General features: G+C 46.8%; 1 protein-coding gene across 2 annotated transcripts in view; it reads left to right on the plus strand.

Moving 5' to 3' along the window:
- The window catches only part of LOC137344373 (transcriptional enhancer factor TEF-5-like), a 139,527-nt gene that overhangs the window by 111,142 nt on the left and 4,646 nt on the right, over nucleotides 1-23,739 (plus strand). For both annotated transcript variants that reach the window (XM_068007267.1, XM_068007266.1), the window contains 4 exons: nucleotides 10,248-10,309; nucleotides 11,446-11,576; nucleotides 13,925-14,098; nucleotides 22,891-23,031. In XM_068007267.1, coding sequence (XP_067863368.1) covers nucleotides 10,248-10,309; nucleotides 11,446-11,576; nucleotides 13,925-14,098; nucleotides 22,891-23,031 — 508 coding nt within the window. The remainder of the gene's footprint in view (nucleotides 1-10,247; nucleotides 10,310-11,445; nucleotides 11,577-13,924; nucleotides 14,099-22,890; nucleotides 23,032-23,739) is intronic.

Genomic DNA, 23,739 nt, shown 5'->3' on the forward strand with positions numbered 1-23,739 from the left:
GAGTCCCCTTACACTCGTGGGACAAGGGCGCAGGCACATGGGAACAACACCACCTGCACGTTCCCCTCCAAATCACACACCATCCCGACTTGGAAATATATCGCCGTTCCTTCATCGTCGCTGGGTCAAAATCCTGGAACTCCCTTCCTAACAGCACTGTGGGAGAACCTTCACCACACGGACTGCAGCGGTTCAAGAAGGCGGCTCATCACCACCTTCTCGAGGGCAATTAGGGATGGGCAATAAATGCCGGCCTCGCCAGCGACGCCCACATCCCATGAATGAATAAAGGAAACCAAATCCTGGCTAAGCTCTCCTATAAAAAGTATACAAGAGAGTCCCCAATTGATATAACAAATGTACAAATACCTCACAAGTGTTAACATTTGTCAAGCTCAAAATGCTTGCTACTTCAATGAATAGCGGACAACCAAAGCCACTCAGCAACATTAGTCAAACAGCAGGTTCTCGACCTTCTTCAAGTAGGTTGGCTGGTGCACCCTAATGACGTATCCTACGACCTGAATACAATTAACACTAATTGATATAAATCATACAATTAACACTCAGTCAGGTAACTTTCCCAGGATCACATGCAAATGTTTGTCACTTGGGTGGGGTGTTGGAGGGCAGGCAATACCTGTGGAACTGTATCTCAGAGAAAAAAAGCTGCCACCTCGAAAAGAAGAAGAGTTTAAAAAAAACTGTTGGGGGGTGGGGGAGGTAAAGAGAAGAATAAAGGCCAGGGGCCCTACTCCCACCTTCTCCTAGATCAGTTGCAGTGGTGGACACACAGTCGCGTTGGCTGCCTGGAAAATTGGATTATGGCTGTGGGCCGGAGGGAACATGCAGCAGTCTGATCCGCCTGAACCATCTGGTCTGGTCTCCCCGACAGTGTGGCAGAAGCTCTGTTGTTTCATTTTTTGGTAGAATCCACTGCTGAGGCTCTTAAAGTAAGAGCTGGAAAATATTGATATTGCTGTTAGGGACTGACTCGAAAGTAACTTTCCTGCATCTCATTTTTTTTTGGGAAACAAATTGGGAGTGCGATCCAGCTCCTGAACAAATGGCTTCAGTTGCTGTAGAATTTTGTGGGAACCTAATGGCATTTAGAAGCTCAACAGGTAGAGACTCACTGAATGGGACAGGGAGAAGCAATGTGATCTTACATAACCCTTGTAAGGAGTCTTACAACACCAGGTTATAGTCCAACAGCTTTATTTGAAATCACAAGCTTTCGGAAGCTTCCTCCTTCGTCAGGTGAGTGTGGGATTCCATAAAGGTACAGCATATATAGTCAGAGAACAATGCCTGGTGATTACAGATAATCTTTCCAACTGCCCGTTATCAAAGCAATCAAAGGAGTTGAATGGTGTTCAGACAGAGAAACATTACATACAAGACTACTGAATACACAAACGGTCAGAACACAAAGACAGAGAGAGAAAGAGAAAGAGAAAGAGAAAGAGAGAGAGAGAGACCCGAAAGGCAGAGAAAGAGAGAGAATGACCAGTTGTATTAAAAACAGATAACTTTTTTTCGCTGGTGGGGTTACATGTAGCGTGACATGAACCCAAGATCCCAGTTGAGGCCGTCCTCATGGGTGCGGAACTTGGCTATCAATTTCTGCTCAACGATTTTGCGTTGTCGTGTGTCTCGAAGGCCGCCTTGGAGACACACGACAACGCAAAATCGTCGAGCAGAAATTGATAGCCAAGTTCCGCACCCATGAGGACGGCCTCAACTGGGATCTTGGGTTCATGTCACGCTACATGTAACCCCACCAGCGAAAAAAAGTTATCTGTTTTTAATACAACTGGTCATTCTCTCTCTTTCTCTGCCTTTCGGGTCTCTCTCTCTCTCTTTCTCTTTCTCTTTCTCTCTCTGTCTTTGTGTTCTGACCGTTTGTGTATTCAGTAGTCTTGTATGTAATGTTTCTCTGTCTGAACACCATTCAACTCCTTTGATTGCTTTGATAACGGGCAGTTGGAAAGATTATCTGTAATCACCAGGCATTGTTCTCTGACTATATATGCTGTACCTTTATGGAATCCCACACTCACCTGACGAAGGAGGAAGCTTCCGAAAGCTTGTGATTTCAAATAAAGCTGTTGGACTATAACCTGGTGTTGTAAGACTCCTTACATTTTTCCACCCCAGTCCATCACCGGCATCTCCACATCATTACATAACCCTGGCCTCGACTTCCGTCATAAAACCCTTGAGTTTAAATCAGAATTTCTCCGGGTTGATTTCACATTGCAGTGAAGAATCTGTGCATGGATTTACTTCAGTGGGGTCTGACCCTGGGTATTGGATCAATTACGGCCCGAACTTGCACCTCTACGTAACCTGTGCACCTAAACCTCAGTCTCAGCCAGGTGCAGACTGGCTGGAACATAGAACTCCCACCCACACCCCTCCCCCCCCAGCAGGGTCCTGCTGTTGGGTCCAGGCTCCATCAGATTGGTGGTGAGACCTTCCTGGTTCTCACCTGTCTAGGTCTCCCTGATTGATGCTTTTCCATTGGCACCAGTTCTGCCAATCACTAAGACTGTTTCATGTAGGAGTCCTGCCATGTCCATGGGGACGGGATTGATGAGGGTCCCCTGTGAAACTCACTTGGATATAGAAGGCTGAGAACAAGATACTAGTATCACATCAAACTGCATTACATGTGCAGCAGGTCTCCAGGGGTAAATGGACAGACGCTGTGGAGCAAAAGCATTCTGGTCATTGCCTTTTGGGCTCTGTATATATTTCTACTTAAGTAAATAATATTTCAGGGATGGGTCTGTCCTGGAGGTAGGTGTGGGGGAATGTGTTTTGTCTTGCTTCTTTTCACTTCATGAGAATTCAGCATAATACATACTTACTCCTTTTAACCGATTCCACCTTGTTTTGCTCGATTGATTCCTGGCTACATGGCGAGCTCATAGCAACATCTGATTTTTTTTTTAACTCTCTAAAAACCGAGTGGTTGAATTTCCGCTGGGTTAACTGCTGCATAAATTCATCCAGGAAAAATTGTTTAAACAGGGCACAGATGTGTTGGAGAGTTTCCAGGAGCAGCTGCAAGGACTGTGTTCAGTGTTCATGTTGCCATGTTAGGTGGTGATTGGCTGGGTTCAGAGTCTGCAATCGTACGTCGTGATTGGTTGGGTTCAGTGTCCCCTGTGTTAGGTGATTGGTTGGTTCAGTGTCTCGTGTTAGATGATTGGTTGGTTCAGTGTCTCGTTAGGTGATTGGTTGGGTTCAGTGTCCCCTGTGTTAGGTGATTGGTTGGTTCAGTGTCTCGTGTTAGATGATTGGTTGGTTCAGTGTCTCGTGTTAGGTGATTGGTTGGGTTCAGCGTCCGCTGTGTTAGGTGATTGGTTGGGTTCAGTGTCCCCCGCGTTGGGCGATTGGTTGGGTTCAGTGTCCCCCGCGTTGGGCGATTGGTTGGGTTCAATGTCCCCCGCGTTGGGCGATTGGTTGGGTTCAGTCTCCCCCGCGTTGGGCGATTGGTTGGGTTCAGTGTCCCCCGCGTTGGGCGATTGGTTCGGTTCAGTCTCCCCCGCGTTGGGCGATTGGTTGGGTTCAGTCTCCCCCGCGTTGGGCGATTGGTTGGGTTCAGTGTCCCCCGCGTTGGGCGATTGGTTGGGTTCAGTCTCCCCCGCGTTGGGCGATTGGTTGGGTTCAGTGTCCCCCGCGTTGGGCGATTGGTTGGGTTCAGTGTCCCCCGCGTTGGGCGATTGGTTGGGTTCAGTGTCCCCCGCGTTGGGCGATTGGTTGGGTTCAGTCTCCCCCGCGTTGGGCGATTGGTTGGGTTCAGTCTCCCCCGCGTTGGGCGATTGGTTGGGTTCAGTCTCCCCCGCGTTGGGCGATTGGTTGGGTTCAGTGTCCCCCGCGTTGGGCGATTGGTTGGGTTCAGTCTCCCCCGCGTTGGGCGATTGGTTGGGTTCAGTGTCCCCCGCGTTGGGCGATTGGTTGGGTTCAGTGTCCCCCGCGTTGGGCGATTGGTTGGGTTCAGTGTCCCCCGCGTTGGGCGATTGGTTGGGTTCAGTGTCCCCCGCGTTGGGCGATTGGTTGGGTTCAGTGTTCGGTGAACTTGTGACTATGACAACACAAACATGTTCTATTTTTTTAAGTCTAAATCGGACAAGTCTTCAGAACAAAGTAGATAAGATCACGTGGCATCATTTTGTGTTCATCTTCTTACAAATCTTGCAAGCCACTGTACCTGATTGTAGCGTCCCTTTAAAAATTGCTGGTCATTTGGTGAGTGCCTCTTTAGACTTTTTGTTTTAATGTACACCAATTAAATCTTATTTCTCATTCACTCCAACTTCAATTGGATCTTTTGAGGAAGTCTTAAATTCTACCATTGCTTTGGTACAGGTGAGGGCCTGGTTAGTAAGGGAGGGTAGACTGGGTCACAAAGCAACAGAAAGAGTACTGATTGACTGATGGATTGAGACGCAGAGGTTGCCATCATCGTGGGGCGGGTGAGATGGGGTGGGGGTTGGGGAGGTGGAACGTCACTCACAGCAGGGTACTTGGCAAGTACTTCCATTCCTGCATTTTCTTTTTATTAAACAAAGGAAAGTGCCGAGGGATGTTGGAAGTGGGCCCCATGTTGGGAATTATGTGAGGGCTGTTTTCACTCATTCTGAGTGGGAGGAGATTGATCACTGTCTGGTCTGCTGAGCTATACTGTTTGAAATGCTGATCCCATAGCAGATAGATTGCTAACGTTTCACAGTGAGCTCAGAACCCTGATCTTGGGGCATTGTTTCTTTTAAGTGAAAGTCTGCTGTGGAAAGAGGGAACATTTGTGATCAAAGCTTCTGTATAATCTTCCCCTGGAACCTTTTGCATCATGTGGCAATTCGGTTGAATAGTCTGCACACGTACACTCACACACTCCTCTTCTGCCTCCCCGTCCCCTCCTCTGCCCCCCTCGGCCTCCCCCTGCCCCCCTCGGCCTCCCCCTGCCCCCCTCGGCCTCCCCCTGCCCCCCTCGGCCTCCCCCTGCCCCCCTCGGCCTCCCCCTGCCCCCCTCGGCCTCCCCCTGCCCCCCTCGGCCTCCCCCTGCCCCCCTCGGCCTCCCCCTGCCCCCCTCGGCCTCCCCCTGCCCCCCTCGGCCTCCCCGTCCTCCCAATCTCCTCCTCTTCATCCCCATCTCCTTTCTTTCTGTCCTCTCCTCTTTTCCCCCCCCTCCCTTGCCTTGGTCCAGTTATACCACTGCCCTGCCACCCCCCCCCTGCCCTCTGACCTTGCTTGACCTGAATACTGCACTTGATCTGGACTCCCCTTGTGCAGTGCTACGGGAGATCGGCTGGTATTTGCAGAATTGTGTACAGGAGTCATGAATGACGTCCTTTATGACCTGTGACTTTTAAGGGCACAAATGACAACTGTGAGGAGGTTTTTACAACTGGCTACTTAAGGAGCTCAGCTTTCCCGAAAGGGCGATGGCGGCCCCTTTAAAAAATAGTTACTCTCGTGACTCCCTGTAGTGTTTGGGCATGGTTTAGGTGTTCTGTAGGATCAAGCCTACGGGATTATTGGTGGCCTATCGCAATAAGCATTCGCAACAAGGTAGATGAATTAACAGCGCAGATAGATATTAACGGTTATGATATAGTTGCAATTACGGAGACATGGCTGCAGGGTAACCACGGATGGGAACTGAACATCCAGGGGTATTCAATGTTTAGGAAGGACAAGCAAAAAGGAAAGGAGGTGGGGTAGCGTTGTTAGTAAATGAGGAAATCAATGCAATAGTGAGGAAGGATATTGGCTCGGAAAATCACAATGTGGAATCTGTATGGGTGGAGCTAAGAAACACCAAGGGGCAGAAAACGTTGGTGGGGGTTGTCTATAGGCCCCCAAACAGTAGTGGAGATGGAGGGGAGGTCATTAAACAGGAAATTAGAGACGCATGCAAGAAGGGTACAACTATAATCATGGGTGACTTTAATCTACATATAGATTGGTCAAACCAAATTAGCAATAATACTGTGGGTGAGGAATTCCTGGAGTGTGTACGTGATGGTTTTCTAGACCAATACGTTGAGGAACCTACTGGAGAACAGGCGATTCTAGACTGGGTATTGTGCAATGAGAAAGGATTAATTAACAATCTTGTTGTGCGGGGTCCCTTCGGGAAGAACGACCATAACATGATAGAATTCCTCATTAAGATGGAGAGTGAAGTAGTTGAATCCGAAACTCGGGTCCTGAATCTAAATAAAGGAAATTACGAAAGTATGAGGTGCGAGTTGGCTACGATAGATTGGAGAACTTTACTAAAAGGGATGATGGTGGATAGGCAATGGCTAATATTTAAAGAACATGTGCAGGAATTACAACAATTATTCATTCCTGTCTGGCACAAAAATAAAACAGGAAAGGTGGCTCAACCGTGGTTTACAAAAGAAATTAGGGATAGTATTAGATCCAAAGAGGAGACGTATAAAATTGCCAGAAAAAGCGGCAAGCCTGAGAATTGGGAGCAGTTTAGAATTCAGCAAAGGAGGACAAAGAGATTGATTAAGAGGGGAAAAATAGAGTCTGAGAGTAAACTAGCAGGGAACATAAAAACTGATTGTAAAAGCTTCTATAAATATGTCAAGAGAAAAAGATTAGTGAAGACAAATGTAGGTCCCTTACAGTCAGAAATGGGGGAAATTATAATGGGGAACAAAGAAATGGCAGAACAATTAAACACTTACTTTGGTTCTGTCTTCACAAAGGAGGACACAAATAACCTCCCAGAAATGTTAGGGAACCAAGGGTTTAGTGAGAGGGAGGAACTGAAGGAAACCAGTATTAGCAAAAAAAAATAGTGCTGGGGAAATTAATGGGGCTAAAGGCTGACAAATCCCCAGGGCCTGATAATCTACATCCTAGAGTACTAAAGGAAGTGGCCCTGGAAATAATGGATGCATTGGTGATCATCTTCCAAAGTTCTATCGACTCTGGAACAGTTCCTACAGATTGGAGGGTGTCAAATGTAACCCCACTATTTAAAAAAGGAGGGAGAAAAAATAGGGAATTACAGACCAGTTAGCCTAACATCAGTAGTGGGGAAAATGCTAGAGTCTATTATAAAAAATGTGATAACAGAACACTTGGAGGGCATTAACGGGATTGGACAAAGTCAGCATGGGTTTATGAAAGGGAAATCATGCTTAACAAATCTACTGGAGTTTTTTGAGGCTGTAACTAGTAGAATAGATAGGGGAGAACCAGTGGATGTGGTGTATTTGGATTTTCAGAAGGCTTTTGATGAGGTTCCACACAAGAGGTTAGTGTGCAAAATTAAAGCACATGGGATTGGGGGGAATATACTGGCATGGATTGAGAATTGGTTGACAGACTGGAAGCAGAGAGTAGGAATAAACGGGTCTTTTTCCAGGTGGCAGGCAGTGACCAGTGGGATACTGCAGGGATCAGTGCTTGGGCCCCAGCTATTCACAATATATATCAATGATTTGGATGAGGGAACTAAATGTAACATTTCCAAGTTTGCAGACAACACAAAGCTGGGGTGGAATGTGAGCTGTGAGGAGGATGCAAAGAGGCTCCAATGTGATTTAGACAAGTTGGGTGAGTGGGCAAGAACATGGCAGATGCAGTATAACGTGGATAAATGTGAGGTTATCCACTTTGGTTGTAAAAACAGAAAGGCAGATTATTATCTGAATGGTGGTAGATTGGGAAAAGGGGAGGTGCAACGAGACCTGGGTGTCCTTGTACACCAGTCGCTGAAAGTGAGCATTCAGGTGCAGCAAGCAGTTAGGAAGGCGAATGGTATGTTGGCCTTCGTTGCAAGAGGATTTGAGTACAGGAGCAGGGATGTCTTACTGCAGTTACACAGGGCCTTGGTGAGACCACATCTGGACTATTGTGTGCAGTTTTGGTCTCCTTATCTGAGGAAGGATGTCCTTGCCATGGAGGGAGTGCAACGAAGGTTTACCAGGCTGATTCCTGGGATGGCAGGACTGACATATGAGGAGAGATTGGGTCGACTAGGCCTATATTCACTAGAGTTTAGAAGAATGAGAGGTGATCTCATCGAAACATATAAAGTTCTAACAGGACTGGACAGACTAGATGCAGGGAGGATGTTCCCGATGGCTGGGGAGTCCAGAACCAGGGGTCACAGTCTCAGGATACGGGGTATGCCATTTAGAACCGAGAAGAGGAGAAATTTCTTCACTCAGAGGGTGGTGAACCTGTGGAATTCTCTACCACAGAAGGCTGTGGAGGCCAAGTTATTAGGTGTATTCAAGAAGGAGATAGATATATTTCTTAATGCTAAAGGGATATGGGGAAAAAGCGGGAACAGGGTACTGAGTTAGACGATCAGCCATGATCATTTTGAATGGCGGAGTAGGTCCGAAGGGCCGAATGGCCTACTCTTGCTCTTAATTTCTATGTTTCTATGATTCTATTGAATACGTGAAAGTCATGGTATTGCTTTGAGTGTGAGCAAGTTGATTTGAAAGAAAGTTCCAGAAGATGAGACTCTAAAATGCCTGGCCTCCCTTAAAACTTGCTGGGGTAGATTTGGACGTTGTGCGATGGTATAAAACAGGTGATAGGGAGTCGCCAGCCTGTTTTACGTCTCTCCTGGTTTTTATATCCATTCACTTCAATGGAAATAAACATTGAGAGAGATGTAAAACAGGCTGGTGACTCCCTATCACCCGTTTTACACTATCGCACAAAGTCAACCTCTACCCCATTATGTCCTAACTGTGTTTGTTTTTTTGTAAAGTTGCACCAATATAGGCCCACGGTGCGTGACATAACCAAATCGAAGTGCAGGAGAGAACATGACATCGGAAGAAGTTGTACTGTGACACTGAGTTTTGGGTTTGAAATGGGGAGGGGGGTGAGGAGTGGAACATGCTGCCTTGGAGGACAGCAGGTCACGGTTTGGATAGTGGAGTCATGAGGACGGATGGACATTCTGGAGTTTTGCTTGATCACCTTTTGAGGATCAGGGAGTATTTGTACAGAGGTTTCCCTCAGGTGGTTAATTGTGTGGAGTCCCTGATGGGGTTTATTGTACATGTTCCATAGAGGGAGCATGCTTGAGGGGTCAATTGGCCTTTTCCTATTGTGCGCTATCTGTAAGCAATGTGAGTAAGAGGTTACTTTCACAGAATCTCTTTTCACAGGGAGAATCTGACCAACATGGTAATTATTTTTATCCTTTGCACAACTGATTTTTATTCATCAATTTAATCCTTTTACATCTTCCCCTCCCCCACTCTTGACTATTCTCCTCTCCTCAGGGTTTCAGTTCCAGAACCACTATCCAGAGGCCATGGTGGAAAGTTCATGTATGGATGTCAGTTGTGGACAAGATTGAGCCCAGCTTTGATGGTCGCCACAGTTGAATTGCCTGGTGGCACTCGACGTCTGGGCCCACACATGAGGAACGGTCACTTGGGTCTAGGGTTGCCAACTCTGGTTGGACGTATTCCAGGAGGTTTCATCACATGACCTCCCGCCTCCAACCACCCCACGCTCCCGCCATTGGTCACCCGGCACGTCCATCCTCGTGGCGCACGGTCTTTCTGCGCTAATTGGAAAGTAAATAAACATTTCGTTACCAAATTGGATGAATTTGACCATCACTATTTCCACTATTTTTATAACTAATAAATTAACATGTTCAAAGAAAGTAAGAAAAAAACACCACTTATTTTAATGCCCCTTTGAATTTTATCCCGGGTTACTCGTAGCGGGGTCCTGGAGATTAATCTTTAATTCCTGGAGACTCCAGAACAATCCTGGAGGGTTGGCAACCCTACTTGGGCTGGGTGCTGGAAGGCTGCAAACGCCCATAGGACCGTCCCTCAGCTGGGATTTATTTGCTCGGTATGGTCGCTGTGGGCATACCAGACATTGTTCCCACAGCATTATAGAGGGTGACCGGAAGAACTGCTCAACCTTAGCGGCTTAGTAGCCAGTGGCACACGTTTGTGTTGACTCGTTAATCCTATGTAGCTTGGCTGAGATCAGGAGCTCAGCGTTTAAGGACTCTGGTGTGTGTGACTCTGTGTGGCACCAGACCATGGTGTGCCTGTAAGCCGGCCGTTTGTTTTGGAATGCGTTGCCTGGATCGGACCACGGAGCTATTCGACTGCGTTGGGCTGTCCCGTTACGGGGCTGTGACGTTTTCCTCCACCGCCTGTGCTGTCCGCAGACAATGACTCATGTGTCTTGTCTTGTTCCTCTTGCAGTGTGAAGCCCTTCGCCCAACCGTCGTATTCGATTCAGCCAGCGGTACCGCCACCCATCGCAAGTAAGTACGCTGTCCCCCGAGCAGCACACCTTAACCTGCAGTTAACCGCATCCAGCGACTGGGGGCAGAGGATCTCCTCCACGTTCCTTGTGCTTCAACTGCGTAATGACGCCGGTTGATTTGGTGGCGAGGCGGGGAGTACACGCTGCTACAAGTCTGGTACCAGCTTACTTCAGTCAGTAGCTGTCTGACCTGTGGGTCAAAGGCCATATGCTGGAATACAAAGGGGTGGAAGTTATGTTGCAATTATATAAAGCTCTGGTTAGACCCCATCTGGAGCACTGCGTTCAGTCCTGGGCACCGCATCTCAGGAAGGATATATTGGCCTTGGAGGGGGTGCAGCACAGATTCACCAGAATGATACCGGGGCTAAAAGGGTTAAATTATGAGGACAGGTTTCATAGACTGGGCTTGTATTCCCATGAGTGTAGAAGATTAAGGGGTGATCTAATTGAAGTGTTTAAGATGGTTAAAGGAATTGATAGGGTAGATGGAGAGAAACTATTTCCTGTGGTGGGAGAGTCCAGAACAAGGGGGCATAACCTTAAAATTAGAGCCAGGCCGTTCAGGGGTGATGTCAGGCAACACTTCTTCACACAAAGGGTAGTGGAAATCTGGAAAACTCTTCCCCAAAAAAGCTGCTGAGGCTGGGGATCAATTGAAAATTTCAAAACTGAGATTGATAGATTTTTGTTAGACAAGGGCGTTAAAGGATACAGAACCAAGGCGGGGAAATACAAATCAGCCATGATCTAATTGAATGGTGGAACAGGCTTGAGGGGCTGAATGGCCTGCTTCTGTTCACCAGGACTTGAGCATTAAGCCAACACTCCAGTGCAGTATTGTCCTGCCATGACCTTCGGAGGTTACAGCGAGACCTCTGACCATACTGTAACTCCACCTCTTTCAATTCATCGTGTCCTGAGAGGCACTGGTCAGGCCGACTGACAGAGGACACCAGGAGAATGGACTGAAGTTACTTTGTGCAGTTAGACCCCCCCCCCCGACCTGTTAACTTTGCAGACCTTAGAACATGGGGAGGGTGGACTTCTGCTCAACCAGGTTAATTTTGAGATACTGTTTAACTAACTGGGACTAAACTTGAGTTTAATTTGACTTCTTTGTTCCTTCTGCAGGTTATGACTCCATAGGCCCTCCCCCACCCCCTGCCACTATCCCAGTGTGGCAGGACAGAACCATTGCTTCTTCTAAACTCAGGCTGCTGGAGTACTCTGCCTTTGTGGAGGTGCAGAGAGATCCAGACACGGTAGGAGCAGTTCCTCAAACACTTCCTAATTTGAAAACGAAAGCAAAATACTGCGGATGCTGGAAGTCGGAAATTAAATCAGAAAATGCAGGAAACACTCAGCAGGTCAGGCAGCATCTGTGGCGAGAGAAACAGAGTTTAAAGTTTCACCTTACATAAGAACTGGAAGAAGTTAGAGATTTAAAAGTTTATAAGCAAGTACAGAGCCAGGGAAAAGTGGGGGTTGGGGGGTGGTGGAGGAGGAAAGAACAAAGGGAACGGCCTCTGATAGGGTGGAGGACAAGAGGGATTAAATTACTCCTAATTTGCCCCCGACCCTTTCATTTGGCTTGTGTTGTTCGGCCAGCTCTTGTTTGTTTCCCTTTTGGGGAGGTGGGGGGGGGGAGAGAGAAACAAGTAATTCTAGTCCAGTGTAGCACTATGATCAAAGAAAGAAAGACGTGCATTTATAGTGTCTTTCACAATCTCAAGACACCCCAAAGTGTTTTACAGCCAATTAAGTACTTTTGAAGTGTCGTCACTGTAGGAGATGCAGCAGCCAATTTGTGCACAGCAAGGTCCCACAAACAGGTATGTGATAATGACCAGATAACCTGTTTTAGTGATGTTGGTTGAGAGATAAATATTGGCCAGGACACCGGGGAGAACTCCCCTGTTTTTCTTCGAAATAATGTCATGGGAACTTTTACATCCCCCTGAGAGGGCAGACGTTTCATCCGTAAGACGGCACCTCTGACAGTGCAGCACTCCCTTAGTGCTCCACTGAACTGTCGGCCTAGATTTTGTGCTCAAATCTCTGGAGTGGGGCTTGAACCCACAACCTTTTGACTCGAGAGAGGAGCGTGCTACCAATTGAGCCACACCTAAAGGTCCATCCTTGGTCATTGCTGAGGTAGCTGTTCTCAATCAGGCCAATAGTTGGAATGCTGAAGTTGGCTTCAACGCTTCTGGACTAGGTCGGCCAGGATCCCTGCTCCTGATTGCTGTCCGGTGACCTCACCTGGAAAATGCACGTGTGTGGATAACGACATGATCAGGCTTGGCTACGATGCACTTAGCGGTGCGTTAGCCCGTTGACCTTCTCTGTCTCGGCTTGCTTGGATAAGGAGCCAGAGGGCTGCTGCTGGCACCTTCGGGGGAGGGAGGGATTTAAAAAGAAAAGCAAGTGCCTGTTCATCAACCACGTGAGAAATGGGATGCTCTCGATGCAGTCATTCCCTGACTTATGTAAAGCTCTTGCCTGTGCTCACCTACTGTCAAAACCGCCCACTTAAATCATTTGTACCGTTCAGGCTTTGTTGTTGTGTAACCCCAAGTAGGACATGTGATTAAATTAAAAAGCTGGAGCAGCGCTGAAAGATTTACCGTGGGAAATACTCCCTCCTGTTAGTCATTCACTTAACACACATTTGAAAATTCCCCTACCTTGTATGAAGAATTTGACTTTAGATTCTGACAGGCTTTGGCCTCCAAAAGAGCCATGGCCAGCTGTGCTCAGGGTGGCCAGCTGTGCTCAGGGTGGCCAGCTGTGCTCAGGGTGGCCAGCTGTGCTCAGGGTGGCCAGCTGTGGTTAGCTTGGTCTTGCTCTTTCTCAAAATTTCTGAGTGTTAGGTTTTGAATTTGTGGGCAAATAAAACCTTGGCCTCCTTTGTCTTATACCCCAACGTAACTTAGTATCTCGAGCCTGTTCAGAGGCTGGTTTTTCCAACTTAAAGTATTTCTTAGTTGTGCTGCTTCCATTTCTTCTCCCTCTCCCTGATCCCAGGATTCCAGATGTTCTTCTGCCCACACAGCTTAAAGAAAAATAAGTAAAAGTAAAAAACTTGCATTCATTTAGCGCCTTTTTTGACTTCAGGACGCCCCAAAGAACTTTACAGCCAATGAACTACTTTTGAGGTGTCGTCACTATTGTAATGTACGAAATGCAGCAGCCAACCTTCGCACAGCAAGATCCCACAAACAGCCATGTGATAATGACCAAATAATCTGTTTGTGATATTGATTGAGGGATAAATATTGGCCAGGACACCGGGGAAAACTCCCCCAATTCTTCTTTGAAATAGTGCTGGGCATCTTTTATGTCCACCTGAAAGGGCAGACGGGGCATCAGTTTGACGTTTCATTTGAAAGACGGCACCTCCGACAGTGCAGCGCTCCCTCAGTACCGCACTGGAGAGCCAGCCTGGATTATCTGCTCAAGTCTCTGGAGTGGGACTTGAACCCACGACCTTCTGACTCGGAGGCGAGAGTGCCACCAGTGAGGCACGGCTGAGTAGAAACCAGGACGGCCTTTGGCGGATTGGCAGGAAGGAATAAAATCTAAACCAGACCTATCTCTTTATTTTCAGTATAACAAACACCTCTTCGTACACATTGGTCAGACAAACCCATCCTACAGTGACCCGCTACTGGAGGCCGTAGATATCCGTCAGATCTACGACAAATTCCCGGAGAAGAAGGGTGGGCTGAAGGAGTTGTTTGAGAAAGGACCACAGAATGCCTTCTTCCTAGTAAAGTTCTGGGTAAGATTTCCTCTTGTCTCTCGCTGTCATTCTCACTTGCGCGCTCTTGTCTCTGTTATTGAGCAGCACGTAAACAGCTGCCAGAATGTTCCATCATTTGCGATCTTCTGATTCTCCTTCCTGCTACCAACCTACCAACATTTACCTCTCCAAGACGCTGCAGCAAAACATAGGCCTATATATAAATAATATATTTGAAGCAGCTAGTGACTGCACTAGGTGTATGCATTTCACATGGCCACTCACTGTCGGTAACCGCCAGTCACTTTTTGGGATCTCTATACGTTGCGGTGTTCCCCTGCCCAAAGTCACCTCTTCCCGTCCCAGTTAAGCAGACTGCCCAAAGAGTTTAAAATGAATTGTTTTACACCAAGCCTATTGCATATATGGAACAGACTGCCAAAGGGAGTGTTTGTTGCCAGCAAATCGAAGAGGGGATTGTTTGAATATTTGGCAGAGAAAGCGATCAAGATGTATGAGAAATGGTGTGTGGTATTCATCAAACTTTAGTGCTGGCCGGGTGAAGCTCAGTGGCCCTTCCTATGCCCTGTTGTTGACAGATGTTTAGCTTGTTATTGTGCTATTCTCAATCGCCAGCTCTGTAAGGAACAACGAGGTGGTGTTAGAGTTCGCGGGCTCGTAGTTTTAGTGCGGATCATTGGGCCAGGGGACCGATATCCAATCCAAAGGGCCCAAATTAAAATCCTAGCCTTGTTAGGTCTGAAGTCCACCACCAAGAGCATGGATCTTGTACTTCTCCATCAGGCCACAAGGGGGTACGCTATCTGGAATGACCCCAATCCGCAGGAGTGCACTGTCGTTGTGGCAGGTCAGGGAATGACACCCCCACCCCCCGCTGGTTGCCATGGAGAAGTGTCCACTGCTAACTGTCCTCACTCTCCTGACTGGGGAAGGGGGACACAAACCAAAGTGGAGCGCCCTGCTGTGGTTTGGGCTTTCTCACTCTTTGATGGCAAAAAGGTTTCCACGAGTAGCTGAAGTGTCCTTTACACTGAAATCTGCACCGTTGTGAGCCATGAGCACGAGAGTGTGTCGCGGGTTAACAACCGCCCCGTAATTAAGGTCCAACATACCCCAGACTACATGGGATGCCCACCACTTTCTCATGTCAACTCCAGGTTGGTGGTAAATACTAGACAATTAAATCATCGGATTCAGGGTAGAACTAATGGTCAGAGTTGCCCAGGTAAAATAATCAAACCACACCAACAAGTACAATAATACTTGACTTCTTCACACTAAACCTCTTTTGGACATTATTAGGGGGTAATCACGGGATTGTCTGTTAGTCCTCCCCTTCTCATGGTTGAGGCAGTGCAAAACATGAAACTAAGGACCACAGGCCTGCTCCTCAATTATATGCAGATATTTTTCAGTGGTCAGACTGTGGAGATATTAATCATTTCTAATACTTGAGTAGATAAGGTGTCAACAATGTTGAAGCCAATGGGAATAGAAATCGAGAGAGATGTAAAACAGGCAGCCGATTCACTGTCACCCAAAGTCATCATTATTCCCAATGTTTTGAATGTCCAAAGAGGAGCAAAGATATTTATTTTTGTCCATTCGAGAAGTTCACTAACTGCCTCGATCACATCCTTCAGTTGGATTTATTTTTAAGACTGGAAACTCTTTTGCTCCATGTTATAAACTTTACGTTTTTTATTTGTGCTCAAGATGAGGGTGACGCTGGCAAGACCGGCATTTATTGCCCATCCCTAGTTGCCCTGTGAAGGTGGTGGTGGGCCTTCTTCTTGAACCGCTGCAGTCCGTGTGGTGAAGGTTCTCCCACAATGGTCTGCTTTAGATGTTCTTTCGTATTCAATGTCATTGGTCTCTCCTGTAAGCAGGTCCCGTGTCCCTTACTATCAGGAGTTTATCTGCACTGCCCAGTATCTAGTCATACAATAGTGAAACATAGAAAATAGGAGCAAGAGTAGGCCACTCGGCCCTTCGGGCCAGCTCCACCATTCAAAAAGATCATGGCTAATCGTCTAACTCAGTACCATGTTCCTGCTTTTTCCCCATATCCCTTGATTCCTTTAGCATTAAAAAATATATCTATCTCCTTCTTGAGTACATCTAATGACTTGGCCTCCACAGCCTTCTGTGGTAGAGAATTCCACAGGTTCACCACCCTCTGAGTGAAGAGATTTCTCCTCATCTTGGTTCTAAATGGCGCACCCCATATCCTGAGACTGTGACCCCCTGGTTCTGGACTCCCCGGCTCAGTGTGACCTGAGTCAATAATAAAACCCCATGGTAAATGAACTGGATTTGTAATCTTGCAGGTGCTCCCATGTGTGCTTCTCCTGTCTTCCGAAAGGTGAACTAATTAACCTAATGAGATGAGGCCAATGAAAAAATCAAGAAGGTGGTTCATTTTGCAGTTTACAAGTGATTTGAATCCTGAATTTCAACTTATTCCGTTAAGCTTCCTATAACACCTAAAATAACAAAGACGCCACACTGTCCCTGTTAGTGGGCTCGAACACTCTCTTCGAACTGGTATGTTTTCTCTGTGACTGGTTGGTCTTATACTTCTGGAAGGGACCTTTGTCCCTTTCGGGTTACCTTACCATTGCCTGCTCTAGCAGACAGACACCCAAGACTGTTAAGTTTCCTCTGCAGCCAAGAATTAAAAAGGACAGAATCAATTAGCCTGACCCTGTCTGAGGATGACAGGCATACTGGCCAAATCAACTGCCCCCTGGGTGGGAGCCCCTAGAAACTAAGTCCTGCCATTCCATTAATGTCTAGGGCCTTCCAGTCCCTAATGTGGGACTGTTTGTTGGGATATCTCTTAACAAAACCTTCACTGTCTCTAGAAACCTGGATCATTTAGATTTAATACACACCCTCCCCCCTCGTCTTAGGCTACTGTGAGGTTTTTTAATCCCTTGTAAGCTAAATTTAACTTAATATTAATATTTTAGTAAAAATGATACCAAGATCCTTGCATGGAAAAACAGTCAGAAATCCCGAAATGTGCCTCTCTAGTTTCGGTGAGAGAGAGCCCATTATCTCAGGCCCACACTGACTGCTGCGTTCACTGGCTGGGCTCTCCCAATTATATACCTGTGAGGTTTGCTCCACTGAATAAAACTTTGGTGTCTGGTATTTTACACATAGTGTGGGATATGAAACAGGTGCAGCGTAAACAACATATTTAACATCTGAAATCTACTTGATCAAACGAGCAGAAGAAAAGGCCCTTAAAAATCAAACACAACGTTAAAAAGCTGGATCAAAAAGCCTGGTTTATTAGAGAGACTTTTAATTATTATTTTTTAATTGAGTGTAGAGGCCTTTCTGAGAAGCGACACAGGTGTGTGTAGTATGGTTACTATGGTTACGGCGTGTAATCAAACCATACCTGGGCCCAAAGTCAGGTTTCTATATTACAGGCCCTCTTTGCACATCCTGAACTTTGCAGCACAGGGTCTGTCTGTCTGCTTCAGAAGAGTCAGAAATCACAGGAAGGCCCCATTATTTCCTGCTGTTATTATTATCATGCATGCTAAATCAGTTTAGGTTTTGGAATTTTCTGACCAATAGATGAGTTCAATAAAGTGGATCATATTTAGAAATTGTCTTTCTGTTCCAACAACAACAACTTGCATTTATATAGCGCCTTTAATGTAGTAAAACGTCCCAAGGAGCTTCACAGGAGCATTACTGTGCCACAGAAGGCTATATTTGGACAGGTGACCAAAAGCTTGGTCAAAGAGGTAGGTTTTAAGGAGCGACTTAAAGAGGACAGAGAGAGATAGAGAGGTTTAGGGAGCGAATTTCAGAGTTTAGGGCCTAGGAAGCTGAAGGCACGGCCGCCAATAGTGTAAAGATAAAAATCGGGGATGCACGTGAGCCCAAAATTGGAGGAGCGCAGAGATCTGGGAGGGTTGCAGGGCAGGAGGAGGTTACAGAGATAGGGAGGGGGCGAGGCCATGGAGGGATTTGAAAACAAGGATGAGAATTTTAAAATCAGGGTGGTGTATGATTCTGCCCAAGTCAAGGTGAGGGTGTTGAGAAGCAGAACGGTTTCCCAGTCTTGACATCTGACGTCAGTGGTAGGACTATATTTGAGATACGTCGGCCTACGTTTTCTACCCCAGTATGTCCGCAGACACGCCTAACTAGGAAAAGAGCAAAAACTGACCCTATAGCTTCAAAAAAGCTGACACAGCCCCAAAAAGCGAAGAACTCAAACTGACCCTAAGTATAAAGCTAACATGTGAAGTGAAGTAATTGCACTAAAAGGTGCAGTGGGACACGGGCTTCTTACTTAAGCACCTGAAGGGGGATACAAATGTTGAAGGAAAGAGATTAATTTTCTGGGGTGCGGGGGAGGTATGTTCTGTGATTGTCTAACTGAGCACACTCCATTCCGCTTAACCCCTTCACTACTAATGACTTAATTTGGCAAGAAAAGTGTAATAGCAAAGGAGTGCGTGCAGACTTTTGGCAAGAGATCCTGAGGTAGTGTGGCATTGTGTCCTGGTATAAGAGGCATTGAGTGCTTTTGGGACTCGGGGTGCCCTCTTGTCCGTGTATATATCGAAGACACCATTGTTTTCCCTATTCATTTCTATTGAAGCCCGTTCTGGATATTTTGCTTTGTGATAATTTTGGTGAGTGACGAACACTTTCCCATTTAGGACACCCAGTGACAGCATCAAGCACTCCCAGGTCAGGTATATCACAGCCAGATGCAGGGTAAACCTTCCTCTCTACTCTGCTCCAACACCATGCCTCACAAAGAGTACCGCATACAGCGTGACATTCTTTCCATTTCCCGCACCATGGTCTCTGAAGGCGGATGCCGATTAGAGATAATTTTATGCTGTGGACCCAGGCCCACTAGACAGTGGTTCAAACTCGCTTCCTGTAGTATCCTGACAGCCAGCAGGTAGAGGAGCGTCATCCCATCAGTCTGGGCAGGATTCAAACCCGGTTCCCAGATTAGTCTCTAACCCCCAATGCCACTCAGCCCCTTACCCCCCCACCCCCGTCCGCCCTCCCCAATCTAAATTTCTTGCATTTTCTCTCGTGTTTCTGCAGGCTGTCCACACAAGGCTCCAGGACATGAGGCAGCTGGCTGTGTTTCAGGGCTGCGAATGTTCGGCATCCCCTTCAGCACATCCATTTCTTGAGACTGCTGTTTGATTGCGAGGATCAAACATTGTCCCTTCAATAATGTCCTTACAATCGGCAAAAGAACTGGGGTGGGGGGGAATGAGGAGAATTTTTTTTTAAGGCCACGAGTTGTAATGATCTGGAATGCACTGCATTGGTGGTGGAAGCAGATTCAATAGTAACTTTCAAAAGGGAATTAAACATATACGTGAAAGGGAAAGATTTGTGGGGCTATGGGGAGAGAGCAGGGGAGTGGATAGTTCTTTCAAAGAGCCAGCACAGGCAGGAAGGGCTGAATGGCCTCCTTCTGTGCTGTAGGATTCTATGAATCCAAGAGTTAGGAAGTCAGCCTGATGACCAGTGTGACCCCCCCACAACCCCAAAATGACTTTTGATGGGTGATTGACCTTGTAGTTACCAGGAGATGGAACTCGGTCTCTCTCACACAAACACTGAAAAATATCAGAGAGTCACAACAGTTGTATTAGTGGCAACAGGGCAGTGTACAGTGGATGTAACTGTGCGCAGGTTGACTCCTAAAGCCCGTTCGATGGACTCCGCCTCCCCTCTTAACAGTGTGTGTGCTTCTGACGCGTGGCGGGGTCTCGCACATTGGATCGAAAACCTCACACCTCGGATTTGCTGAGTGTAGGCCGCTGTTTCTTTCACGGCATCTGAATAAATGACCGGGGTCCCTGCAGTCACAGCAAGCTGCGTTCCACGTGTCCCCGGGAGCAGACTTAAAAACTTCTACTATGTTCTGCGTGTGTGTGTTTGTGTGTGTGTGTGTGTGTGTTTGTGTGTGTGTGTTTGTGTTTGTGTGTGTGTTTGTTTGTGTGTGTGTGTTTGTTTGTTTGTGTGTGTTTGTTTGTTTGTGTGTGTGTGTGTGTGTGTTTGTGTGTGTGTGTTTGTGTGTGTGTGTTTGTGTGTGTGTGTGTGTGTGTGTATGAGACATGCATTAACACCGTTCTGTGCCGTGCCCAGTCAGATCAAAGCCATTCATTACATGATGTGGAGAAAATCTCCGAAAGCTTGTGAATTTAAAATAAAATTGCTGGACTATAACTTGGTGTTGTAAAATTGTTTACAATTCATTACATGTACAGTGGAGGTGCGATCAGCTGCTGCGCCCTAGTGGCAACTTGGAGAATTACGGAGGCATTTTCTAAGAGATGGATGAGGAAGTACAATTGGCCGATCCGTGCAGGAGTCCTCCCATGACGGCGCCCAACTGTTTCTAAATAATCACAGAGTTTTTGTTTTCTAACTCTGTCCAGAAGTTGATGCCATTTTGCCAGTCCTGCATTTGCCTGTGACCACTCCCGCTGTCATGTGAGGAGGGAATATCATGGAAAAACAGTCAGCACAAAAGATGCTGATCTGTAAGCTCGTGACTGATGAAGCTTATGGCAGTTAGCATCACACAGCACAGAAGCAGGCTATTCGGCCCATTGTGCCTGTGCTAGCTCTTTGAAAGAGCTATCCAATTATTCTTTTATGGAGAAGGGTTGCAAATTCTTCAGTCAGGTGCTTTAATGACGTATCTTCTGTTACCTCGCAAACTTTTAATAATTGCTTTCCCTCCCTCCTCTCCTGATGATAGCTGTTCTAAAAATAGAAAGGCTTTATCTTTAAACTGGTAACTGCGAGTCACCCATGACATCAATGCTGGTCTGTCTGTCTGTCCACTTTTTCCACTTGCTTTCAGCATCCCCTTGTGCAATCCTCAACTCTTGCCCATCTTCAAGAAATACTTGATGTTAGCCTCATCATGGATGATGTAGACAGGAACCTTCCTCTTGAAGCTGGCATCCAGCGTGTCTTCAAAGATATCGATATCTGTAAATAAGTCCATTACAACAGCGATTACCTTCTGAGCTTGGCTGAGCATTCTGCGGACCATCTCCTTGATGTGAATTGACCCCTCCATGGGTGGCTGTGTGTACACGTTGGCTCGGGTCATAGGCGCCGGAATCTGGCTTTTGCTGGAGAACCGCCCCATGGGCCCTCTGCTAAGCAGCCATTCTTCACTCGTTAGCACGGACAGTGAGTGACGCTGTTTGATGGTGGAGGGGAGAAAGGCAACGATGCTCCTCCACCCAATTCTATCCTTGCCTAACCTACATACAAACCCGCTTTCCAGCAGCGGTCACCAGATAATGAGCAGGAGTAGGAGTTCTGGATTTTCTTCCTGACTTCAACCCTTCCCTGCCCAATCCAGAGACAATGAGGCCAACTCTAATGCTCCACCACTGCCCCAACCCAAAAGGCTTGACAATTCCCTCATGACTCAATGCATGAGTGCACTGCTCAGTGTGGAACTGAGCCATATGGAAGAGCCCAGAATCAATCAGTAGCCTGTGCTGAATTAGCTGAGCTCAGTCAAAGTGGTGGTTGAGATGCCAGAGTTGGTTCGCGTGCTTCTTGTTAAGGGAGAGCAAAAAGTAGTTCGACTTAAACATGGGCAGGAATGGGAACAAAACATTCCGAGCTACAAATGTATTCAGGAGGGATAGGGAAGGAAATAAGAAAGGAGGAGGGGTGGCAGTATTGATCAAGGATAATATTACAGTTCTACAGAGGGACCAAGTGGAGTTTGTTTCAGTGGGAGAACATCTGGGTAATAGCGATCATTAATGTAATTAGGTTTAAAGTAGTTACGGAAAGGGAAAAAGAAAAATCAAAGGTGAAAGTACCCAACTGCAAGAGAGCCAATTTCATTGATTTGAGAAGGGATCGAGCACAGATGGACTGGAAACAAAGATTGGCCAAGAAAACAGCAAATGAGCAATGGCAGGCCTTCAAGGCGGAGATAGTTTGGGTACAAACCAAACATATTCCCATAAGGAGGAAAGACAGGGCATCCAATGCTGGAGTTCCCTGGATGACAAAGGAAAGAGAGGTTAAACTAAAACAGAAAAAGGAGGTTTATGACAAATGTCAGGTACAGAATACAGTGGAAAACCAGGCAGAATAGAGAGTGCGCAGGGGGAAATTGAAAAAGGATATAAGAAGGGCAAAGAGAGAATGTGAGAACAGATTGGCGGGTAACATAAAAGGGAGCTGCAGTAACTAACCAGACTGAAAGGTTTCAGTGCAAACCTGCCCCCTTCTCGTAAACGTCTCTTCAGCTCGCACCGAGTCCCGTTCACCCATCACCCCCGTGCTCGCTGACCTACATTGGCTCCTGGCCCGGCAACACCTCGATTTTTAAAATTCTCATGCTTGTTTTCAAATCTTTCCATGGCCTCACCCCTCCCTATCTCTGTAACCTCCTCCAGCCCTAGAACCCTCCGAGATCTCTGCGCTGCTCCTTCAATTCTGGCCTCTTGCGCATCCCCGATTTTCATCGCTCCACCATTGGCGGCCGTGCCTTCAGCTGCCTAGGCCCTAAGCTCTGGAATTCCCCCCCTAAACCTCTCTCTCTCCTCCGATAAGATGCTCCTTAAAACCTACCTCTTTGACAAAGCTTTTGGTCACCTGTCCTAATATTTCCTTGTGGGGCTCAGTGTCAAACGTTATTTGATAACACTCCTGTGAAGCACCTTGGGACATTTTACAATGTTAAAGGCGCTATATAAATGCAAGTTGCTGTTGTTATCCTTTATTTCAGTTCTGTACATCTGTCTCCGCAGGCGGACCTTAACAGCAACATCCAGGATGGACCTGGGGCCTTCTACGGAGTCAGCAGCCAATACACCAGCTCTGAGAATATGACTATCACCTGTTCCACTAAGGTCTGCTCTTTTGGAAAGCAAGTGGTAGAGAAGGTTGAGGTGAGTGGGCCATTCTAGGAAATCCGACCAAAAAGCAAGAGGATGCTGCAGTTAAAAGAAAGCAATATGTTTGTGTACACGTTAACTCAAGGGATGTTTATGTTGAGGAGTGGGACATTTTTTTTTACGTTTATGGCTCACCAAGTACTGCAAAGTTAGTCCTGTGACCGCCAGGTACAGAGTAAGCTTCCTCACCTCTTTCCCGCTACAAAAATGGCGTAACGTTCCCCCCCGCCCTTCTCCCCAACTTCACAAGAGCATCCCCTTCTGGACCAATGTGCCATTTCCATTTCCCAAAGCAGCCGTTCTTAGACCCTTCTCTGAGATCGATTGCCAATTTGTACCCAAAACGGAGGGCAGTGGGAGAGAAAGAAGGACCGAATTCATCATGCCCTTTAAACTCTTGAGGTACAATACTATTGGAAAGGTTGTCTCCGTGTTGAATGATGATGTTGCTGGTCTGATGGCATTAGTTCCTTAAGGGACGCTGTGTCACTCTGTGGCGTTAACATTGGGACTACCCCTTAACCCTGCAGTGACAAATCTGCTTGCAGCAAAGTACAAATACTGAGCAGAGGCAGCTTTATGTATAAACAGTCACCTTTAGCACAAGTGCTTAATTGTACGCCCATTGGCAATCGAGATGCTGCCATATGGTTACCAACTCTCCAAGTGTGATTTGCCAGGGTTTTTTGTTTTGCAGGTGGC

The sequence above is a fragment of the Heptranchias perlo genome, chromosome 27 (genome assembly GCF_035084215.1).
Source record: "Heptranchias perlo isolate sHepPer1 chromosome 27, sHepPer1.hap1, whole genome shotgun sequence".
Lineage (NCBI taxonomy): Eukaryota > Metazoa > Chordata > Chondrichthyes > Hexanchiformes > Hexanchidae > Heptranchias > Heptranchias perlo.